Genomic DNA, 21,870 nt, shown 5'->3' on the forward strand with positions numbered 1-21,870 from the left:
AAGGATGTTGTGAAATTTGAAAAGGTTCAGAAAAGATTTACAAGGATGTTGCCAGAGTTGGAGGATTTCACCTAATGGGAGAGACCGACTCGGCTGGGGCTATTTTCCCTGAAGTGTTGGAGGATGAGGGGTAACCTTATAGGGGTTTATAAAATCATGAGGGGCAAGGATAGGGTGAATAGACAAGGTCTTTTCCCCAGGGTTGGGGAGTCCAAAACCACAGGGCATAGGTTGAAGGTGAAAGAGGAACCTAAGGGGCAAATTTTTTCCATGCAGAGGGTGGTGTGTGTATGGAATGAGCTGCCAGACAAAGTGGTGGAGCCTGGGATGATTACAACATTTAAAAGGCATCTGGATCTGTATATGATAGGAAGGGTTTAGAGGGATATAGGCCAAATCCTAGCAAATGGCACTTGATTTATATAGGATATCTGGTTGGCAACGACTAGTTGGATGGATGGGTCTGTTTCTATGCGGAATATCTTTATGACTCTAATTCTAAAAAGGAACTATTTATTTTGTTTGCACATAAAATTATCCCAATGTAAACACAAATTCATTACTTGTCAGGGTTTTTCTCTCACAATGTCCTTTAAAAGAAATCACCACGGCTGCAGAAATGTTATAAGTTAATCATTAGTTAACCCCTTTAAACACATAGCCCAAATGCCATTGGTTCCATTTCAAAAATAAATAAGTAAATATACGTCAATCACACGACTAATATCATAATATGGAACCACTTGGCTTCTGGCTTTGTTGTCTAAATGGCCCTCTGCAAAGGGAGTTATGATTACCCATTCAAACATAGAACATTTTTCTTCACAGATTCTGTTTAGTGGCTCATTTATGTTTTACCATAAAAATGATTACTTTTATTCCATAATTCATTTTCAAAGCAATAAATTTAAAATGTCAAAAACGATACCTCTCTTATTTCATGTCCTGCCCCTCTGTACGATTGTAGATCATTCAGGATTCCTTCTGCATCCTTTAACACTACATTCACCTGATTAAATATTTCTCTTTCAGCTTCCGTGGGCTGTGCGTCTGAACAGTAGTGCATAAGTATTCAGTACAAACAAAATTCAACATAGTATTTCAATAAACAAAGCTAATTAACGAACCTTAGGCAGACATGAATAATATGTTAATTTAGAAGTTAAGGTCACATAAAAATTTTACATTTCACTTTTGAGCACTTAAAGTTTTTGTTTTCTCAGCTGGAAGTTTGTCAAATTTCAAAGTAGTACTTTCTAAAAAAAAAATTGCAAAATCTAGTCCTTGAATTTTTATGATTGCAAATATTTAAGGGGGGAGTTTAGACATCAGATTTTATGGTATTTAAAACCAAAATTGATATTTAGTTCTAGATTCAGCTTCTCAAGAAATTATCCCACATTGTTCTCCATTCCATAAATTTAACTCTTAATAAAAATTAGAGACATAACATTGCATGAAAACTGTCAGCAGAAAACAGCAAGGTATAAAAGGTTAATATATGCCATTTGATTTTGAACTATATTTTTGTTTACAGTTGTAACAATTTATAAATATATAGAACATTTATCACACTAAAGCATAGCGCTGAACAGACGCTTGAACATGATACAAACAAAATTTGTCACTGAGTCACAGGAGTGGATATTAAGGCTAATGACTAAAATCATGGCCAAAGAGTGCTTTAAAGGAGAAAAGTGAGATTGAGACAGAAAGATCTAGGAAGCCAGAACTTAGGTTTTAGGAAGCTGAAGGCACAGTTGCCCATGGTGTAATGACTACAATCGGAGATGCACAAAGTAGAGAACTGGAAGAGCATCCATCTCAAAGGGTTGTTGAACTGAAATCACGCAGATAGGAAAGGATTTGAAAACAAGGATAAAAAGTTTTAAAACTAACGTGTTGCTTAACCAGGGGTCAGCAAACAGCACTGGAACAATCAATTCTAGATGTAATAAAGATACAAAATAAAAATATCAGCAATATCAGCAGAGCTGAGGCAGAAGTAAATTCAAGTGATGTTATGGAAATAAAATAGGCGGTCTTAATGATAGACTAGAGATACACCTCAAAAGGTTTGCAGTCTGAGTCAGACTCAGTCACCAGGAACACTAATGGACTCAATGCCTAGGGACAGTGTTTGCCACAGGAATCTAAGACAGTGGCTTAAATCTTCCTCACTTTCTTTGGAGGAAGTCTGTAGTGATCAAGCACTGAATCTCAATGAAGATATCAAAAGTGTGATGGTGGTGAGGTAAAGATGTAAAGATTCCATGTATCTGCGAAGATGGAGACACTGTTTTCAGGTGATGTTACTGCACAGCAGCACATGAAGACGCGTGACAGAACCAGGGATAAATACATCGGGAACACCTGAGCTAATAGAGTTTGAGCAAGAAGGACATCCAGCTTGTTCTTTAACTACAACTGGATAAATAAGAATGTAACTGGGTGAGTGCAGGCCAATGCAGCCGGATGACAGTGGAGGTGATGGAGGAGATTGGGACGATTAGCCATGTCAAAGGCTGCAAACAGGTCAAGAAGTATAAGGAGTAACAGTTTCAAACAAACAATCAGTCACATGGGATATCATTTGTCACAACAGCTGTTTTAGTATTGTGACACTTAATTGATAGGGTTAAAACATGAACATCAGGCAAGATGAGCTGAGATTTGAAGCAACAGCATTTGTAGCAGAAGGAAAATTTGGATACAGGGATGTAGTTTGCAAGGGCAGAGGGGCACAAATTTATATTAATTTGAGAAGAGAGACAATGACACCAGGTTTGAAGGAGAGAAGGAACAGTATCATAGTGGAGACAGAATTGTCACCAGAATGAACTAATATGGAAGCCAGTAAGGGAAATTTAGGTAGTCAGTGTTTCAGCAGGATCAGTGCCTCAGATTATAAATCACAGTATAAATTACAGGATTACTTAAAGAAAAGTAAGTTTAGTGAGCAAACATAAAAAGCTATCTTTATCCTCCTCAACATGTGTACAAGCATGTTCAATTTGGTCCAAGGTATTTGAAGATGCAAACTTAGCTTATACAAAGACATTCTCAAAAGGGCAGCTTGTGTAACAGATTCTCATTGGATCTTTTAGCCTTCAAGGTGTATTTAAATTCAGTTCAAATAGATACAGAGACTCAGATGAAATGTACTTGGGCAGTCTCTATCTAACTTCTCAGGGTGGGACAGTCCATAGCACAGAACTGCTCATAGAACAATAAAATGAGCAGCTTCATTCACAAAGGAAAGCCCCGAGAGTGGAAATGAAAACCACATGAACAAAACGGTAGGATAAGGTTTTGAGACGAAGTCACGTTTTTAAAGAGGACATACAGATGTGCTTAATCAGCGTTGAAAGAATCTGAAAGCAGCAATGACCATACACCAGGAAGTGTTCAATTTTCAAGCCCTGAATTCAAACACTAAAGGTAATGTTCACATACAGTGGGCTAGAACTTCTGCCCTCTGTGCTGAGCAAATCCACGTCTGCAGCACAAATTGGAGGTGTGGGAGCCCATAAATTTGTAGTTACCAGGCCATTCATGACAAACAGCAGTTTTCCCAGGGTACGGAAACATTGCAAGTCATGATCCAATGCTCACATGAAGCCACAAAGGATCACTATTTAAAGTCTGTTGCAAATGCAAATTCTCCCAGACATTGGTATTTTCATCAAGATGGGTGTGTTCCTGATGGCTTTGTGAACCATGCAAGGGAAGTTAATTCACAAATTTTAGCTTGTCTGCTAAAGAATGGGAAGCCTATTTTGTGCATAAGCTGCCCTATAAATTTAACAGTATTAAGATTTCGATTTAAATGAGTCATCTAGATAGATTGCTTTGAGTTTTACATCTTTATAAAAATTGGACAGATGCCAAGGAAAGGAGATGGGAGGAGGATTAGGGAGCTAAACAACTGCATGGTGAGCTAAACAGCAGACAGAGGCATGCTTTCTAACCTGCTAGCCTTGCCATTTGCCTCCCTAAGTTCTTGCCTCCACCCTGCTTCAGGAGGTGGTAGTCACAACTGCAGCTTGTCTGATTCTGGAAACTGATTTTCAGAAGTCAGGAATACAATGTCAGGAAATGGCAGGATTTACACTTTCCAACTGGTCCTGTGTTTCAAAATTTCCATAGTTTTTATTTTTTTAGATACTATCTTACTTGAGAAACAATGTTTCAAACAGCTGCTGAGCAAAACGGTGTAGTAGCAATTTAAGGACAAAGAACAAAGCAAGGTTGAAAGTAGCTTCTGTCAGACACTTTTTAGGAATACTGGGAAATTGCTACATTTCATTTCCTTGCTAATTACTGAGAATAATGATTGGTTGCATGTACATTAATTTCGTTGAAACATTTTTGTATTATTCGGGATATATCCTTGGTAAAGGCAGTTGAAAGGTGACCCGTTTGGGAATTATATTTTAGGTATTTATTGACCAAACAGACAAAAGGCAAACATCTAGAAAATTGAAAACAGACAACTTGTTGTGAAAGAACAGAGACACAAACAGCAGGATTGAGAGAAACAATAGCATCTTGAATCCAAGACAGGACACATGGAACTTAAGGACACAATATTTTTTCCTGATTGACAATAGGAACCAAGATCTTGAAACTTAACATGGCTTGGGATAGTACATTTGGCTCCTTAAAATGTTCAAGTGATAACAAAGGAATGATGGGTTGAAGCAGGATCCAAATACTTTGCTGTAAAAGTATGAGGGGACTCCACCAGCACAGTGATTTTTAAATGTTTTACATGTTGCACTGACAAGTGCAACCAAATCTTCAATATAACAAGGAGAATTTATACGGCAATCATGTGTCTATCCATAGGGTAACTGTAATGCTGTTGTGATTTGGTACTACTGCTCAGAAATTAGCTTCTGTCAAGTCTTATTTGTACTGAATAGAATTTAACCACTTCACCAATGAAGGCAATTACTTCAAAGAGGGGATAAATAATTCATTGATAGACTGAAATCCAAGGCAGGTAGAGAATGTACTCCATTTGAGGAAAATAAAGTATCACTTCAGGCAAACAAGCGTTTACTTTAAAAGCCATCTATTTCCCACTTCTATTAAGACCTAATAAGCTACAAGATCAAAACTTAAAATGCTCATACTAATAATGTCCAGTGGTTAATTTGCTAATTAGGTTCAAAAAGGGGCACTAAAAAATGCATCTAACATGCATAACCTGATGTTACTAAGGACATTTTCAAATAATTTATTATTCTTGACAAAAATCTTAATTAACAGAAAAGGCGGTGTTTAAAAAAGTTGTTTAAATACAAACCTTGTACATACTGTAACCAATGCAATTATAAACTAATTATCTGCTAACATTCAGTAATTTTTATGTGACTTTATAATGGTTATACTAGGTCATAAATGTTTGATACATCTAGAACTTAACAGCTTTCACAAATTGATTATCTTCCTCTAACTTAAAGTAGATTTGATAAACAAAGAGAAATTTTTTAATTGGAAGAAATGCACTCCACACCTTTTGAATTTAAAAAGAAAATTCATTCCTCCCAAAATTTGATCCTATTTTTTGTTTTCTGTAGCACCAGATGATCCAGTAGAAATACTACAGGGTTCATATCACTTCAGCTGCCAAATTGCAAAATTCTTTTGCTCTGAGCAAGTATCTTTTTCATTTTTGGGTGGTAGAAAGGGAAATCAGACATGTGTTGCCACATTATAAAGTGGAAAGACTAATGCAGTGCAAATGTTTTGCCACTAGAATTTTTGCATTGTTGTCAATGGAATGGACCATTTTCAGGAGACAAAAAAGTGCACACACCCGAACAGCTGTAACCTGCAAGGCTACGGACAGGTGCTTGAAAGTTGGATTATAACAGAGGTTAGTTTATTCAGAGCAGACATGGGCTGAATTGTCTCTGTTCCATTATTTTCTATATGGTTTTGTTGATTTTTGGAGATCGTTTTGTTTTACCCAGCCTACAACACAATAGAAAACCTATTCAAACTCTGAGCAATTCTTCAGCATAACGGGATTGCAAACAAATGGAAAGATGTACTTTCTACTTTGTAGAATCTTTACAATTATTCAATCTTCTATCCACTGATTCGTTCTGGCAGAATAATTTATAGCGTGCACATAAAAATGTACCCTGATGACAACTCTGTAGGTAGGTAAAATCCCTGCTAGCCTTCTCCTGTATTTCTGTACCCTAAATCTCTAGGACCTATACCATAGCAATTCATTTTCTACAAATACACATTGGACTATTGTTTCAGATATTTTGCATTTTTTCCCAACAATCCCAAACTATCAGTTTTTGGGAATCAAGAATCAGGATTTGCTTCTATTGTTTACTATTATGATAAATCTGCCAATTTTAGCATGTAAATGTGGTGAGATAAGACTGTATCTTCCATGTTTCTACCAATCTACCTGAAGTAAAATAATCAGTACCTCTAAAATTAAATCTGCTATATATTTCAAAACCATTACTCTTCCATTTACAAACTGTCCTAAATAACTTTTCACGACATAAAGTTTAAAAATATGTTTCTAAACAAATGAAGGTCTTGTGGGAATAAGTGAACTTAAATGAGTTATTATCATAAATATTCCAGCTGTTATTTTTGAATTAAATTTTGACAGGTGTGGAAACACTTCTGTCAGGTATTATCTAGTAAAATCACATTTATTTTTAAGAATTCTACTGGACCATTAGTAGTTAATATCAACTTACAATACCAATTATATTACGGCAGATTATTTATTTTCTCCTTCAGAGTGAACCTACATCAGCATTAACAGTGCTACAGAACAAATATTCTTGAGGTTTTCCAATCACTTATGTAAAAACACCTCCAAAATCAAACATTCATTAGAGATCAATAATGTATATTTGTAAGTAGCACATAGATAATCTAATGACACATATGTGTATTTATTGCAAATATTCTGAACAAATATAGAAAACAAAATGGATTAAGGATCAATTGAATTCCATAGTTAATGAGAGATGCAAATACATTTCACCTGTAATTAAAAAAACGGTTGCAGACAAAAGAAAGACAAGTAACATGAATGACAAAACATGGACAATCAAAGACTGTTGACCAAGATTAGAAACAAAGTAGCTTAGCAATGTGGGGAAAACGTTAGCTCCATTGGAACAGTAGGTTTCATGTTTTTCAATGCTCTGAAAACTTGTGCTAAAATGTTTTGACTTTGCAAACACAAAGTACACGTACAATCAGCAGTCTTGGGCATTTTTTTTACACTGAAAATTTCTGATCTAAAACACTGCAGAAGACTGGAGAATAGATGCACACAGAACACGGAATAGCAGCAAATATTGATCCAAATAATTTTGACAAAAACAGCGCAACCACGTACACTGTTTGGATTTGTTGCATAAAACGTAGACATGAATGGTTTTGGATTACTGCAAGCCAGAACAAACATTGCAAAAAGCATCTAAATCATACATTTAGCATGCAAAAGGACTATATAGCACTTGTAACTGCAATAATGCAGTGAAGCTTCAATCTGCTATAAGTGCAAGGCTATTAAGTAATCAGAACTCCTCATCTCCATTGAACAAGGGCATGAAGGTCAGATTATCGAATGACAGCTAGTCTTCCTTATTCACTGGTTGACATGGAATAACTTATTTCAACAAAGTAAATGTTAATAGTTTAGTAAGTCAGCCCCCTCAACTGAAGTGCAGCAAATAACGAAGCACAACAAAAAAATTTGAAAGCATTTGTTCACAAATACCGAAACCAAATATATACACACGTACATACACATATACATATGTACACATTTGTATATATAATGCATCTTAGGGATGATATTAATCTACAAAACTGCAATTTTAAATAGTGCTTAATCTTACATCAATCATAATTTGCCACTTGAGATATATAGATAGAATTGATTACTCACGATAAGGCCAGAATTTTAAATAAGTATTATCCAATGGGAATAAACAAATAATTACCTTTCAAATCAGTTCATACATATGTAATAATTTTGTCCCCCAGAGCTGTATTTCATCTCTTACATGCATCAAGTTAGCATTTTAAAGTTACACGGTGCAGGCAAATCACAAACTGATGGCATAATCGACATCACATAAATACAGAATTCAATTGCTGGCTTAACCTGCCAGTAACAGTGAAGTGCTTCATCTTTAGGCACACCAGCTGACAGTCTTTCCATAGCAGCAGTGCTTTAAGACAAGCAAGGGGAAGCTATTGCCTTCAGAGGAAGCATTTCTCTAATTCTTTGAGAAGCAATTTGGACACTGCCCCTGGCAGTGTTATCTGCCCATTGTATGGCATCCAGAGCAATTTGTCCACAGAAGACACCACTGCAATTTTCAAAATGCAGGTCTAAATGAAACTTCCCCAGCCACTAAGGGCAGGCTGAAGTGAAGAGAAATTAGTTAAGAATTGTATTTATGAACAATTAGACACCAATTATTTCCATTATGGCCATCTAATCTGCCCTAAATGATAGTGGGGTGGATTTCACAGTGCCGTAAGCAATGCCTCAATCTGAAGTAATTATGTAATATAAAAGCAACATAAATTTTACTTGTTATCATCAAGGACGTCAGAATAGAAGACCAATGATAACGCAGAAGAGATAAACTTGACTTGGTTTATAACAGCCACGGTACTTTATATTATGGTGGGTGCCCTTATAACTTATTCAGTTAGAGACTGTTCTTCAGTTAACATCAGCTGCGTGGTCTTAATGGAAATTACTTGCAAACAGGATCCTCAGGGAAGGGAATGGGGAGAATGAAACGTCATTATTTGTTCTGGCTTTTCACGCAATGCACTAAGTAGCTGGTAAAGCACCATTGGCTCTACTGATAAGTAATGCTAAGTTGGTGCTGTTGAGAGGAACAAGCCAGAGAACGTGACTTTCTTTTCGTTTTAGGTGGGAAGAATAACCAGAGTAGAAAACACAGCTCAGTGTGATGCCAATTAATACACAATTATTTTCATAACTTTACAAGCACAGATGAACTTAATTTTCTTTCATCCCAATCCTAAACACAGTGACAAATAAAGATGATATATACAAATCCAGAGGCATGCAATATTTTGGTTACAGTTCACCAGGTTAACGCATAACTTTTAGAAAATCACAGAGAGACTAAAATAAAGTGAAGTACAAGCACCATGTAGTGAAAGACTTGGGTGATAGTGTCCCATGTTAATCTTTTGCAAAATATTATTTTTCATTCCTAATTAAAGAGGAGAACAACATATCATTTTAGTTAATGCTTAAAAACAAACTTTGCCTACAGACACATTAATATTCAGTATGTTACAAAAAGATGTTACTCCAGTGCTTCAGTCATTAAATAAGGTCAGGAAAATAACCCCAGTGTAGCCCTCATCACAATATACACCGCAGAGATAGATTTATATACCAGCTACAACTGCAATGAATTTTAACAAATTGACAAGCTAGACTTTAAGGTGTTTAAGTACACCTTCAAAAACAAATTTGATTCCTCAGTGTGTACAATTCTTTGCAAATGAGCAAAACTGTGTTGGCACTGAATGTCTTTTGCATAACATCATCTCTTAGCACAGATAGTTTTTACAGAAGCTGCTCATTGGCAGATTTGGGATGTGGAACAATTGTTGGGTGAAGTCAAAGTGCACTTAGAACTAACTGTATCAAATGTGCTACATGGTGCCTGTATTGAAATGACACACTGCAATAGATTTAATAGCGAGCTGAAAACAGATATAGCCACAAATTTACATTCTATGCTTAGAATTCATATTCATAAACAGCAGCATCTAGCAGGAAAGGGAGGCATGAAGCTCCAAAGCTACTTTTTTTTAATACAGTTATATTTCAGACCCTCGTACAACATGCTTTGTACATTTCTGCAAGCAAAGCAACTGCAGCAATATAAATGGCAGCCAAACAAATTCAAATTGAAATGAACAGAACAGATAAGACTGACTGGGTAATATGTTAAAGACATTTCTAAATGCCCCAAAAACAATTACCAATTCTCACATGGACATGGAGCATATAAAAGAGTACATGCAAAAGATTTGTACACTCCTTCGCCAAGTGGAAATCTAGCATTTAACTACCTACAAAATACCCAAATATTGAAATTGCTTCATGATATTATTGTCAAATAAAAAAAATTAAACCCATTATAATGTAAACAACAAATCTTCGAAAATGAAATACTTCCAGATCAAACAGACTGCTGGAATGGAATGTTAACTGTGTATATATGGGTTATGTGCACACATACAGAATGGAACTTCTTTTAAAACTGAAAAATCATTTTATCATTCTATATTTACCAGTCAGCCACATCTAAGTTCACATCTATTTTCCAATGTATTTCAGTATTCACTAGAATTTAGTGATCAGTCAGATTAGAAACAAAAATGAAAAACAGTGCTGACCATTCCAGCTTTACCATGCAAAGCAATTTAAAACATGCGACAAACCCAATGCAATGTAAAAAAGATGCGGTCTACTGCAGGCAGAAAAGGAATATAAAATGAAGAGCATTCTCACTTTCAAAGTCAAGGAAAAAATTTGGCCCCTGCTCAAGATCTGTGCATGTCAAAACTTTAAGAAGATTCCCCATGTTAAGGTACCTGCCAAGACAAGAAGGAAGAAAAAGTTTTTTTTCCCCTTAAATGTAGAATAGCCAAAAAGTGAGGAGTAACTAAAAAAAACTTTTAAAAAGACAAGGCATGTGACAGAAATTCACTATTAGCTCATATGACTTCTATCATCTACAAGTAAAGCATTTTACCAGCTGTGCCAACTGCTTAAACTAGAAATGCTGCGTGGTTTTCTTGGTTACACTGTAAGCAGCGACATGTGCCAGATGTCACTAACGTTTATCCCCTTCCCCAGAGACAGAGGTGCTGAAGTAGCTAAAGCTGCTTGCAGGCATAACAGCCATCTTGACAAAAAGGACCTGAGAATCGGTGAATGGAAATTAAAAAGCTTTTTAAAAATAAAAATTTCTTTAAAGTTATTAAACAGACAATTAAATTATGGGATGAAGTTTGCAGCCACAATGAAGACGTCATGCAACCATTGTTAAGTGATAGTATCCTGCTGATGCGTGCATTTCTAATACCTGTACTGGCCTTCACTCTGGTGAGACAGAACAAATTTTGTGTACACCAGCTGTGAAGGATCAAACTTACTTTCAAAATCCAAGAAAAAATGTGAAGCATTGTGGTCTATGTCCCTGGTTAGCACCTTAATCAGATTACCCATGTCAGCAAACCTAAAAATAAAATGGTAAATCATTTAGTTCCAACAATTTCCAATAGGCTCCAGGGTTGTAAATGCTGGCCTCTTTGGGGTTCCACCCATTGCATGTGGTTTGGCAGAGATTTGCTGTTGTTGAGGCACAGTTCCGAGAAACAAAGTCTCAGTTTGTTCTCTCTTCTTCATAAAATGTTGCTGTTGAGCATCACCGGAGAGATGAAAAACATGTTTTTCTGAAGTTCCATCAAACAAATTACTGATAGAGAATTGATGTTAGCTATTATTCCTAGCATAGGTTTACTAACCAGATTCAAGGAAAAGAATTTAAACAGTTTCATATTAAACCGAAAGCAGCTGTTGCTGAAATTTTTTTCTACTGTAGTAGTTAACAGGAATTTTCTACAACCAAATTCAGGATTGTTTACTTGTAACATTTTTAACTGAAGATGAGCAATGAATCCGTTGGCAGTATTTTAACTAAATTAAGTTTTAAACACGCAAATGCGTGACGTTATCCGAATGGTCTTCCAATATAATGTTTGGATCCTCTTGTGGTGCAGCTGTAGCATCCCTATCCCTGAACCGAGAGACCCGGGTTCAAGTCCCAACTGCTCCAGAGATGTGTAATAACATCTCCGCCTGAGGTGATTAGAAAAATAGTCCAACATAACATTCTAGTGAATGCACACGCAGGTTTTCATGCTATTTGCCGCTTGGCAATTTCTCAATGCCAACCATGCCTTCAGGGCAATACTTTAGCTCACCCACAAAGAGAAAGATTAAATGCACAAACCTGAAAAACATTTAACTATTCTTGACAATCTTTCATATTCTGTTTTTTTTAAAAAAGCAGCTTTAGCAAATGATTTTGTAGAATTGGTCACCTCTTAGCTTAAAAATTATTTTTCCATTTCAGGCATGACAAACCATGCTTCAAAAAAAAAAAAAAAGTGGACCACATATATCCAAATTAAATTATTCTGTGCAAATACAGAAGTCAATTTATTTTACATATGTATTTTAATGCAGTCAATGCTGAAAATAGAAATATGACTATTATACAAAAATGAACATATATCAAAGAACACATTCTTAAAGCTAATTTCCAATTTAAATCAGTCAGTCTCCATACCATTCTAACATTGAAGTATCATTACAGCCAGGACTTTGGATAGCCCATGTCCAAACCAAAAAACACCTGCTCAGAAGGGGTTAAGTTGTTTAAATTTATACAGTTGGTGTTTTAAACATCTTAAATAAACTATCCATATAGTTTATAAATTTTAGCAGCACAAAACAAACCAGAATTTTAAATGCTTAAGCATTACAAACCCTACCAGGAATTTTGTTTCCCACCTCCATCTCCCCACCCCCCATTTCTTTCTCCTCCCCAACCCATGCCCCGTTGCTTCTTCACGGAAGAAATTTGTTCCAGGGGTACATTTCCACAAAGACCAAGAGTCATTAGCCTTCATTCATACTTCAGCCAAAATCATGAATGTTGACTTTTATCCCTTACTAGACCAGTGACACTAAAACTAACTGCAGCTTCCTAACACTGCCAAGTTGTAATTACCAATCAAGGCCTGTACCTAGAGCTGTTCTTATCCATGTGGTGTGATACCAATCTGTGTTTGCATTTAAGACTTTTTCAAAAATTATATCTAATTTAATTTTGGTTAATGCCCCAATATCCCAAAATGAAGTATGAATAATGCATATAAATTGCATATATTTCAAAAGTGCATGAATTTCAAAACAATGCCTAGCTGCCTTTGAAATGACCCCACGTACACCAGCTCTGACTGCACAAATAACAAAGATCTGATGTAAAAATTGCTTTAGCATGCGTCATTGAATTGTATCCTGATTTAAATTTAACCTAATCCAAAAAAAATCTACAAAAAGAACTATTAAGTTGTATACAAAATACATAGTGAAGATTCAAGAGTATTGGTATTTGGTTACAAGCTCCTTAAATCAGACTTCCCCATGAGTAGTTATCGATTGCCATGTGGAATGCTGATTATCCATGTTAAAGGTATTAGCTCAGAGAAGGTTCACGAGGATGATCCCTGGTGTGGAGGGATTCTTTTATGGGTAAAGGTTGAACAGGTTCGGACTCTACTCATTGGAATTTAGGAAAATGAGAGGCGATCTCATTAAAACATATCAGTTTTAAAAAGGACCCGACAGGGTTAAGGCTGAGAGGATTTTTCGCTGCATGTGACAGTCTCGGACCAGAGGAGATAGTCTCAGAATAAAGGGGAACCAATTTAAGACTGAGATGAGGAGGAATTTCTTCTCTCGGAGGACAGAGGAAGCTGTAAGGCAGATTCTTTGTGTATATCTAAGATAGATGCTTGACCGGAACAGAAATCAAGGCTTATGGGGACAGGCAGGAACATAGACAACAGGAGTGTTGAATCAGCCATGATTCAATTGAATGGTGGAGCAGGCTTGATGGGCTGAACAGTCTGCAGCTGCACCTATTCCTTACAGCCTTATGTTGTGGTAATAATATAGGCTTGGCTCAAGGAAAGGAAGGACTAGGTATTCAGAAAAGACAGAAAAGTAAGTAAAGGAGTAAAGATTGCGGTATTGGTTTAGGAGAGCAATGCATGCAGGAGAAAGAGGTGGTCACAGAGTGTTCAAGGGTAAAATCAATTTTGCTAGAGCTACAAAAGAAAAACAGTGCTCTCTATAGTCTACAGACCACCCAATGGTAGAAAGGATGTACAGAAATAAATCTGCAGGGAAATTGAAGACAGAAGAGCAAACATCGTCACTAGAAGAGTTCAAAATTGATGATGAGGAGATATTAGAAACACTGTCAATATTTAAAAAGTTGACAAGACACCAAGGCCAAATGCAAAGATTGCAAGAAGTGAGAATGGAAATTATGAATGTACTGCTTTTAATCCCTCAGTTTTCCTTAGCCTCAGGGAAGGTGCCAGACGACTGGAGAATTACAAACATTAAATCCTTGTTCAAAACAAGTTAAAAGGACAAGCCCAGTAATTATAGACCAGTCAGTTTAAATTTGGTGATGTGGAAATTTGTAGAAACAATTATTTGGTACAGAATTAATAGTCCCATGGGAAAAGATGATGTGATCCAGAAAAGCCAACATGGAAAGGCTGAAAATGGTTTGAGGTAAAATAGTGTTTAACTAACTTGGGATTTCTTTTGATGAAGTGACAGACAGGTTTGAGGAGGGTAATGCTGTTGATGTTGCGTGCATTGACTTCTAAGAGACATTCAATACAGTGCCACATAACAGACTTGTAAGCAGGGTGATAGCTCACGGACGACAAGGAACAGTAACGATGTGGGTACAAGATGGCTGATAGGAAATGGAGAGCAATTATTAATGGATATTTTTCAGGCTGGAGGATGCTTTGTAGAGGAGTTCTCCAGGGGTTGATACTGGGAATCTTAATTTTCTTGGTTTATATAAACGATATAGATGTTAGTGACCAGGAGACAAAGTTTGAGGATGATACAAAACTTGGAAATGGTGAAGAGGACAACATAGAGCTTGGAAAAGACTTACAAGTTGTTGGAGTGGAAAAATTGATGAGAGATGAAGTTCAAAATGGACAAGTGAGAGGTCATTTATTTTGGTACAAAGAACATGGAAGTCAAGATAACATATGGGGTATACTTCTAAAGGCATGCAAGAGCAAAGGGTCCTGGATGTATACGTACATAAGTCAATAAAGGTAGCAGGACAGGTGACAGCAATTAAAATACACAGTATCCTGGGTTGTATTAATAAAGAGAATAGGGCACAAGTGCAATAAAGTTATGCCAAATTTGGCATAGCATAAGGCAATAGCTAGACCTCAGCTAGACTGTACAGTTCAGTGTGCCATACTTTAGAAAGGATGTGAGTGCATTGGAGAGAGTGGAGAAGAGACTTACAAGAATAGTTCCAGGATTCCAAGAAATATCAGATATATTGGAGAAGATGGGACTTTTTCCCTAAGAGAGGAGAAATCTAAAATGAGATGTGAAAAAGGCTTTCAAAATCAAGAGGGGCTGGACCAAACAGAAACGGAGAAATTGTTCCCGTACATGCAAGGATTGAGAATGAGAGGACACAGGTTTTAAATGACTTGCAGAAGAAACAAATGTCATATGCAAAAACACAGTTTCACACAGCAAGTAGTTTAAGTTTGAAACATACTGGCTGGAAGTGGCGGAAACGTAGTCAGAGTGATGCAGTCATATGACACGGAAACAGATCTTTTGGCCCAACTCATCCATGTCGACCAGATTTCCTAAACTGAACAAGTTCCATTTACTTGTGTTTGGCCCATATCCCTCTAAACCTTTGCTATCCACGTTTCTGTCCAAATGTCTTTTAAATGTTATAACTGTACTAGCCTCTACCACTTCCTCTGGCAGCTCATTCCATGTACACACCACCCTCTGTGAAAAAGTTGCTCCTCAAAGTCCCTTTTTAATCTTTCCCCTCTCATATTAAACTTATGCCGTCTAGTTTTGGACTCCCCTAACCTGGGGAACAAACCATGGCTATTCACCTTAGTTATGCCCCTCATGACTTTATAAACCTCTACAAGGTCACCCCTCAGCTTCCTACGCTCCAGGGAAAATGTCCCAGCCTATCCAGCGTCTCTTATAACTCAAACCCTGCATTCCCGGCAACATCCTTATAAATTTTTTCTGAACGCTTTCCAGTTTAATGACATGCTTTCCATAGCAGGGCACCCAAAGTTGTATGCAGTACTCCAAATGTGGACTTACTAATGTCCTGTACAACCATAACATGATGTCCCAACTCCTGTACTCAACGCTCTGACCAATGAAGGCAAGCATGTCAAATGCCTTCATTACCCTGTCTACTTGTAATGCCATTTTCAAGAAACCTTGTACCTGCACCCCTAGGTGTCTCCATTCAACACAGTCCTCAGGGCTCTACCATTAACTGTGCAAGTCCTGCCCTGGTTTGTCTTACCAAAATGCAACATTTTGTATTTAGCTAAATTGAACTCCATCTGTCATTCCTTGGCCCACTGGTCCAGTTGATCAAGATCCCATTGTACTCTTAGATAACCTTCTTCACGGTGCACAATACCACCACCAATTCTGTTGTCATCCGCAAACTTACTAACAATGCCTCCTATATTTTCATCCAGATCAGTTATATAAAAATGACAACAATAGTGGACCCAGCACCAATCCTTGCAGCACACTGCTGGTCACAGGTCTCCAGCCTGAACAAGAGCCCTCTGTCTTCTACTGTCAAGGCAATTTTGTATCTAATTGGCTAGCTCTCCCTGGCGGGTTCAATTGAGGTACTCAACAGGGAATTAGACGATTATTTTAAACAGGAACAATGTGCAATGGTATGAGGTAAAGTCAGAGATTGAGAGGTGAGCCTGTGTCGACATGATGGGCCAAAGGGCCTCATTCTACACTGGCTCACCTCTCAATCTCTGCTTTTACCCCGTACATTGCACATTGTTCCTGTTAAAATAATCCTCTAATTCCCTGTTGAGTACCTCAATTGAACCTGCCAGGGAGAGCTAGCCAATTAGATAATTCTGCCATAATTCTGTTAAATCAGATCTTTCAAACAGTTTCCCCTTAGGGAATTCAAATTTTCTTTACATTTCTGCCTTAAAATACTGTGCAATCTGCTAATCTCTCAAATACATATCTGATCAGTTCCAAAATTATATAACCAAGACAAGAACAGTTATGCCATCATCCCCCATATTATCTCAAATCATTGCATTTTTGAGAAATATTCAGCCATTAATAGACAAAATCTATTTTAGATCATTGAATATATTAACAGTATTTATTTTTGCACTGTTACTAATATTGAAGACAGCATAATCTCAAAACAGTTTGAAAATATATACACCTAAAAGGATGTCTCTGAAGAATAAAAAGTACAAGTTTACGTTATTCACTACCTTTAGTTTTCTTGACACTGTTGTAGTCAGATGTAATAGTTTTCCTGAAATTGGTCAATGGTTGCTAGATGGTCACTTTTTTAATCCAACAGATGTCAAAAACAACGAATAAAGCAACCGGATTCCCTATTTGAATCATACTGCACTATCACTTTCAACATAACCATAACTGTAATGTTTGAAAGATAGGGACAACATCAACTACATTTTTATTTCAACCTATTTTCCTAATCAACCTGTTCAGATCTTATTACACACTTCTGGATCAGGTGGGACTTGAAGCCAAGCCTCTCAGTCCAAGGGTAGGGACACTACCACTGCACCACAAGAGGGCCCAACATCACCTACTTACTAGAAAAGTGCAAACATTTGACCTGATGCCCATCAGAAATTTCTGTTCCCTGATTATGCACTGGGTGCAGGCTTGCAAAGGCCAAGTTTGTTACTGGTTTATTAATTATCTAGAACTACTGAGAGCACATTTTGGCAACTCCAGGGGCAGCACAGCTTACCCAAAAAGGTAAGGCTACATTGTCAAATTTGTCCTGACTACAGCAGGCACTAATTATTATAATGAATGGCTGTTAGCTGAAGATACAAAGCTTCTGTAACATCAAGATAGAGTCTGACCCTCAATAAACAAGTACAGATCCTCATAACTCATTTCATATAAACTTTTAATAGCTACAGAAAGAACTACAATGGGTTATTCCAACAGGCCAGCTATCTTGAAATAATCTTATTAAAAATACCCAAATGCAATGCCACGTAATGGATTAACTGCAACAAACTGCATAATCCAAATTTTCCCAACAAATAGAGGCATATCTAATATGGAGAGAGTAAACAAGAACACAAAGTGTCCAAAGAAAAGCAAGGCAAGGGTACTGGGGGTGGTGATGGTGAGGGAGGGGGAGAGCGAATGAGACTGTGGTCAAAAAGTACAGCTGTATAACGTACCTTGCATTCATGCAGCAGGACTGTTGACAGTACAATGTTTATAAATCGTTGTGATATTTAGCGTAAAGTTGGCAACCAAATTTAGGCAAGCAGTGCAAAATGATTCAAGGAAATAGTCTCATGATACTCATGTTCCACAGTTTGTGACATAATTGTAAATCAAAGAAACAGAAAACTACTTCAGTAATTAAACTTCATAAGAGTACTTCCAAAACAGTTAAATAGCACAAAAGATAGGTTATATACTAGTAGCTCAATATTTTATAATTTTCTTACCAAGAGGGAAGAGTACAGTTATGAGTTGGTTGCAAATAATGTCAACTGCATCCAGTCACAACTTGCCTACTTCAGCAAGGTACCAGAACGCTGCCCCAAGTATGAACTGCCATCTAAGATAATGAAGAAAAGAAACATTAGGAAAACTGAGAGAATAGAAAGAATATTCCTCACAGATAACTTCAACATATGTAACCTAATGTAATTAATCCTTCCTTCTTCAAGTTGTTTAAAGGGCTAATGGCTTCTTCTTATTTAATTCCAGTTTTTTTGCATTTTCCTTCTATCCTGAAGGGTGAGAGTGATGTTAATTCATGTTACCTATGGGCCTCAAACACCATGAAAGATTCCTAAGTGCCATTTTATTAGTCTTCATAGTAACATACTGTTAGCAATTTGACGACAGGAAGAATCACAGTCAAGCAAGACACAAGACTAAGTCAAAAATCCAAACATGTAGTCATATAAAATTTTAGGAGCTGACACCATGGACGATTTTCTTTCCTTTCTTCAGCTATATGGAGCAAAGTCAACGCTGCACAGAACAAGGATTATAAACAGAACATTGCTAGCCCAGATTACTCCACTTACTCACTGATTCATGAGGAAAACTCATTGTACTTTTGGAAAAAAGCAACAATAAGTACATGTTGAGGATTGTGCTTGCATGGAAATATCCAGATGTCCAACGTGAGAACTTATTCTTCTGTAACCACTTGCTTCACCAAAATACTATCTTGTACAGTACAATGCAGACACAAAAGGTTAAAGAGTTCCATACATATGTAATAGGATTATGATAAATTTCATATCTAAAATTGTCAGTTGTTGTTATCATTGCAAATTGCTGATATATGCAGTTTAATGTTTAAAATTCAAAATTGCGCATCATCGTTTTGAGAGATCTGGAAAAATACAATTAGAAAGCAGTCTATTACGAACAGGTTCCATTCTCAAGCGCATTCACAAGTTGATTTATACACAAGTTGGGACACCATACCAGACAATATAAACTAGCCATTTGTAAATATAAGAAAACATTTTTAAAATTAATGTTAATACACCATTGTATGATATCTCATTCGTATGTCAGACGCCATAAGTCAGCTGTTCGTACATTGGGTATTGCCTGTATTCACATTATTCAGATACTACTAGAAAGGTTAACATCGCAAAACAATATAATCTTATTTATTTCTAAAATAGGATACATCTTGTGTTGTTGGTGTAATTTATGAATGAGTTACCAGGAAAGACCATTCTTGGGTCACTGGTAGAGCAGGTCAAAGGCAGGCTGGAAGTCAAGATTGTATAATGGGGTCAGATTTAGTAATCTCACCTCTGGACATGTGATGATGTGATGAATTGAGAGTTAGGTGCAACAGGAGGTAAAACATCATACATATATGTATCCCTTAAGCAAAAGAGAAAAAGACAGAAGAAGAAAAGCACCCAAGTATTGCCATTAGTCAGTTTAATCATTTGGTTAGAATTCTCTTCATATTGGACTTAACTCACATTTGCTAAATTTGCAACTAATCTATATTAGCTTAGTGTTCTTACATTTCAATTTTAGCTCATTCCTTGATGTGTTCTTGATTCATGTTCAAAAGATATTGAAAATTTGATCCAGGCAAATACTTGACTATGTCAGTAGATTCACATACCATAAATTTCTTTTCAGCCACCACATTGTGCAAAGCCCCTCCAACTTCCAAGCCACTCAATAATGGCCAATATCTTGGTCTTGTCTGCAAATGTTGCACGTATTCTGCTACTTAAACACTTGGTGTGTTTCCTCCTTTGACTCCTCCTTGCTCTGCTTTCCTCAATTTTACCCACCCTGCCCAACTGTGTCCATATCTGATTCAAGCCCCATCTTATCACACATCATTTCTGAAACAATTTACCACTCAGCAAATATCTGCCAAAAGACCAGTATCCCTTGCATTCTGTGCCATCTTTAAAAGTCTGCTGTGCACCCAGATATGCACTGCCATTCTGATTTTGCCCTAATTGGTCAAGGATGTTTCCAGAAGATGGCAGAAAAGGAGAAGCAGGTACTGCAATTCCCCAGCAGGGGCTTGCCGGGTCTGGTTGAGTGGGTGGTGCAGAGGGAAGTCCTCCCAGAGCAACAGCAGAGGAGGCCATGCCATCAGACCATGGCAGCATGGTCAGAGGTCCAGCTGCAGAACCAGGGAGTATAATAAGACATATTGGGAGAGAGAAGAAAAAGATTTTTAAAAAAAAACTTATTCAGGGCAGTTTGCTGGCATGGCTGACAATGCCTGTACATTATCTGACATATTTTTTAATAAATAGCATGGGTTTGTCCTTGCATCTGGTTGCTTGGAGATCTGAATAGCCCCAAATGTAATTGTTCCAGAAGAGGCAAAATTCCATAGCTACACAGGACGTACCATGGATTAATATCTGTGGTGAGAGGTAGCTGCAATATCTGGAAGCAAGAGGAACAAGGTATATGAAGGTCCTGCCGAGATCTTTGGTGTCCTTGTCCTACAACATCTGTATCCTTCCCTGCCCTGTGTCCAAAAGTGTTACAGCGGATGAGTTAGTCAACAATATTGGCGCAGGGATCACACAGCAACTGGGAGCAATGCATCAGGATGACCAGAGATTAGGGACCCTGCTGGTCCATGTCCTGTACAGTGCATGGTTGTGTGTGTAATATTCTTCCCCTTTAAAAGCCACATTGGTGGTTTTTGCAGCCCATTCTCTCACAAGTCAAGACACTTAAGCTTGCCCACTCCTGTGGTCACTGCTGTTTTCCTCCCACAGTGCACTCTTGATCTCCAGCACATTGGAAAGCAACAGTATGCACTCAACAGTCAACAGCTTCCAATATCCATCTCTATCCATTAGTGAGATCCCAATTATCCAGCTCCCCTGATATAACAAGGTGTAGAGCTGGATGAACACAGCAGGCCAAGCAGCATCATAGGAGCAGGAAGGCTGACGTTTCGGACCGAGACCCTTCATCAGAAATGGGGGAGGGGAAGGAGGTTCTGAAATAAATAGGGAGAGAGGGGGAGGCGGATAGAAGATGGATAGAGGAGAAGATAGGTGGAGAGGAGACAGACAGGTCAAAGAGGCGGGGGTGAAGCCAGTAAAGGTGAGTGTAGGTGGGGAGGTAGGGAGGAGATCGGTCAGTCCAGGGAGGACGGACAGATCAAGGGGGCGGGATGAGGTTAGTAGGTAGGAAATGGGGGTGCGGCTTGAGGTGGGAGGAGGGGATAGGTGGGAGGAAGCACAGGTTAGGGAGGCGGGGACGACCTGGGCTGGTTTTGGGATGCGGTAGGGGGAGGAGAGATTTTGAAGCTTGTGAAATCCACATTGATACCATTGGGCTGCAGGGTTCCCAAG

General features: G+C 37.6%; 1 protein-coding gene across 9 annotated transcripts in view; it reads right to left on the minus strand.

Moving 5' to 3' along the window:
- Positions 1-21,870, minus strand: part of cyrib (CYFIP related Rac1 interactor B) — a 183,903-nt gene that overhangs the window by 34,400 nt on the left and 127,633 nt on the right. For 5 of the 9 annotated variants that reach the window (XM_020513008.2, XM_020513009.2, XM_048595734.1 and 2 more), the window contains 3 exons: positions 18,487-18,599; positions 10,586-10,668; positions 929-1,050 (listed from right to left, as the gene is read on the minus strand). In XM_020513008.2, the coding sequence (XP_020368597.1) occupies positions 929-1,050; positions 10,586-10,658 (195 nt within the window). In that variant the 5' untranslated portion in view covers positions 10,659-10,668; positions 18,487-18,599. Of the gene's footprint in view, positions 1-928; positions 1,051-10,585; positions 10,669-11,232; positions 11,316-18,486; positions 18,600-21,870 lie in introns of those variants that run through there. The other 4 variants (XM_048595732.1, XM_048595735.1, XM_048595736.1 and 1 more) reach the window with 4 other exon arrangements.

The sequence above is a fragment of the Rhincodon typus genome, chromosome 4, assembly GCF_021869965.1.
Source record: "Rhincodon typus isolate 14 chromosome 4, sRhiTyp1.1, whole genome shotgun sequence".
In the NCBI taxonomy this organism is placed as follows: Eukaryota; Metazoa; Chordata; class Chondrichthyes; order Orectolobiformes; family Rhincodontidae; genus Rhincodon; species Rhincodon typus.